At 39.6% G+C, this 2,555-nt stretch overlaps 1 protein-coding gene across 2 annotated transcripts in view; it reads left to right on the top strand.

Moving 5' to 3' along the window:
• The window catches only part of LOC103136478 (voltage-dependent T-type calcium channel subunit alpha-1I-like), a 183,380-nt gene that overhangs the window by 155,819 nt on the left and 25,006 nt on the right, over window positions 1-2,555 (top strand). For both annotated transcript variants that reach the window (XM_016670321.1, XM_016670322.1), the window contains one exon: window positions 1,835-2,027. In XM_016670321.1, coding sequence (XP_016525807.1) covers window positions 1,835-2,027 — 193 coding nt within the window. The remainder of the gene's footprint in view (window positions 1-1,834; window positions 2,028-2,555) is intronic.

Raw genomic sequence — 2,555 nt, 5'->3', positions numbered from 1 at the left:
TGGCTAGGCTGAAGGAGTTGAGTAGGGCAGGGTTCCTCTGTGAGGTGGAAGCTCTGAAGCTTGGAAGCTGCAGCTCCAAGGCGGAGTTTCATTCTTAAAGGCGGGGCTATGCCCACCCACGCGTTTTGTGCAGCTGACTGGTTGCCATGGGAGATTATAGTATTTCTCAAACATGCATGAAAGAATCAAATCAACACTCCAGGTATGTTTTTGATGAGAGAATAACATTACAACATGATGTGAATGTCAAAGAAGTCAATTTTTTCTTACTGCCTCTTTAAAAAGTAAAGAAGAAAGTAAAAGAAAGCATTTTCTTCTCAGAGAAACTTCATCTTTGCAAACACCGCCCACAGTTGCCTCTGCGGTCTGACTCCTCTCTCGCTGCCGGAGCTCTCCTTAGTAACCATGGCATCAGAGCTGTTGTCCTTTCCACCTCAGCTTTGGGTTAGAAGTGTTTACAGTGCAGCGTTTTCCACAGGAGTGACCATGAAGCCAGAGGATATAATGCAAATGAATCGTCTCTGGTGGCCGTCTCTTAAAAAAACGACTCCATCAGTAAGAGTGGGCATCATGCTGGATGAGTCAGTCTGCACGTCAGGGAATACCTCACCGCTCTCCAACTTTGCACAGCCTGACTAATTTCATTTACACTCCATGCTGAGCTTTCAGCACTTAGATTGAAAATGTGTCTCTCTCACCCCTGACTTTATTGCACCTGAAATAGATTTTTTTTGTTGTTTCCTGATGATTATCTCCTCTTCTTTAAATCACCCCAGGTTTTTTTTCTTCCTCCTTCCCACATTGTCTCCTTGCTTCGTTCCTGTGTCTCGATTTTTGTCTCTTTTTTGTGTTTAGAGGCTTGAGGACCAATGGGAGTGGTCATTTATGTGGTCGAGGCTTAGTAACGTCGCTGACTTATACAAACAAGAGCTTATTTTATCTGTCAGGAGTCGCCTATAGAAACTCTGAGTCACAAACATGCTGACCTGAGGAGATTCAGAAGGCTGTAATTAAGCACAGGCACAGCTTGTTTCTTGTAGATTTAGCCCAGGCCTTCTAAACATTAACAAGTGCAAATATTTTAAGGAAGCTTCTTAAAGTCTCTCACTGGAGCCCAGTTTTTGATTCGTATCTGATCAAAGTCTACTGAGGATTGAAAGAAACTCAATACTTTCTTTAAGCATGATGCCAAAGGATGGATTTGTAAGCTAGCAAAGGTGTAAACCTGAGACAAAGTGAGGGCAGGACTTAGAAAAACACTAAAATCATCTGAACTGCTGAACTCGGCTCTTGTCCAAATGATGCTTAAATACGAAAACCTGTTACTTTGCAAAAACACAAAATCTTACCAAATATTTTGGGTTTAGTTTCTTATGAAAATATCTTCAGACACTTGAAATAGGACAAAACTAGCTTACAAGTTACTTTTTAGCTGCATGCAGAAGCTTGTTTTGTTTAATTCCTTAATATTAATTAAAAAATAAATAAATAAAGAAGCAACAATACTTGGAAATATTTTGTGTTTTTCCAGTATATATCAGGTTTTGATATTGACATTTACATGCAGATGATCCTCTGTTTTTTTTTGTTTGTATTTTTTTTTTTTGCACCAATGGTGTGGAAATGTTATCTTGTCATTTTTTAATTAACTGAAAAGCTTATTTTGTTATTTCACAGTTCAGTACTTTTCATTTATTACAGATTATTTTATTTTCAGCTACATTGCATCTGTTTTTTTTGTCCATACTTATGGTTTCTTATTCCATAAGAATCACTTTTTTTCCATCCCAGTCATTTATCATTTCATTTGTTTCTCTCCTCCTCCTCTCTCCAGCCGTTGACCAACAACAATCCGTGGATGCTGCTGTACTTCATCTCGTTCCTCCTGATCGTCAGCTTCTTCGTCCTCAACATGTTCGTGGGCGTGGTGGTGGAGAACTTCCACAAGTGTCGGCAGCACCAGGAAGTGGAGGAGGCGAGGCGCAGGGAGGAAAAGCGCCAGCGTCGCATGGAAAAGAAGAGGAGAAGTAAGAAAGAGAAAGTTGTGGATTGACAAGTAGAGGTAGTAAATTAGGTGAGATTTTAAGAAGTGGTGAGTTTATGAATCGGGGAAGGTGAAGATGTGAGCGGGGAGAAATAGAAGTAGTAGTATAGTTTCTGAACTAGAAACTATAATCTTCCAAGGTAACAAAATTAAAATTGCATGAAGTGGAGCACAGACAAAGCTAAAACCAGAAAAACATCAGTTTAAGAATTGATAAAGTAGAGGACTGATGTCTACTCTTAAATCTTGGCGTGTTTGAGAACAAAATGTAGTCTAAGAAGAAAGTTCTGTAACATACATTTATATTGGGCTGGAAATGTTAAAATAAGCTCCTACTTTTAAAGAACATAGCTAACACATGCTAAAGTCTTCCTGTAAAGTTATTGAGAATGAGTCTTTATTTGAACTACTTAACCTTTGGCTCTCAATTATGAAATTTCTGGGTGAGAGGCGGGGTCACCCTGGACAGGTCGCCAGTCTGTCACAGGGCAACACAGAGACACACAGGACA

The sequence above is a fragment of the Poecilia formosa genome, unplaced genomic scaffold, assembly GCF_000485575.1.
Source record: "Poecilia formosa unplaced genomic scaffold, Poecilia_formosa-5.1.2 Scaffold32, whole genome shotgun sequence".
Classification (NCBI taxonomy): Eukaryota; Metazoa; Chordata; class Actinopteri; order Cyprinodontiformes; family Poeciliidae; genus Poecilia; species Poecilia formosa.
The sequence above is the reverse complement of the archived record's forward strand: the minus strand, read 5'-3'. Positions and strand labels throughout refer to the sequence as shown.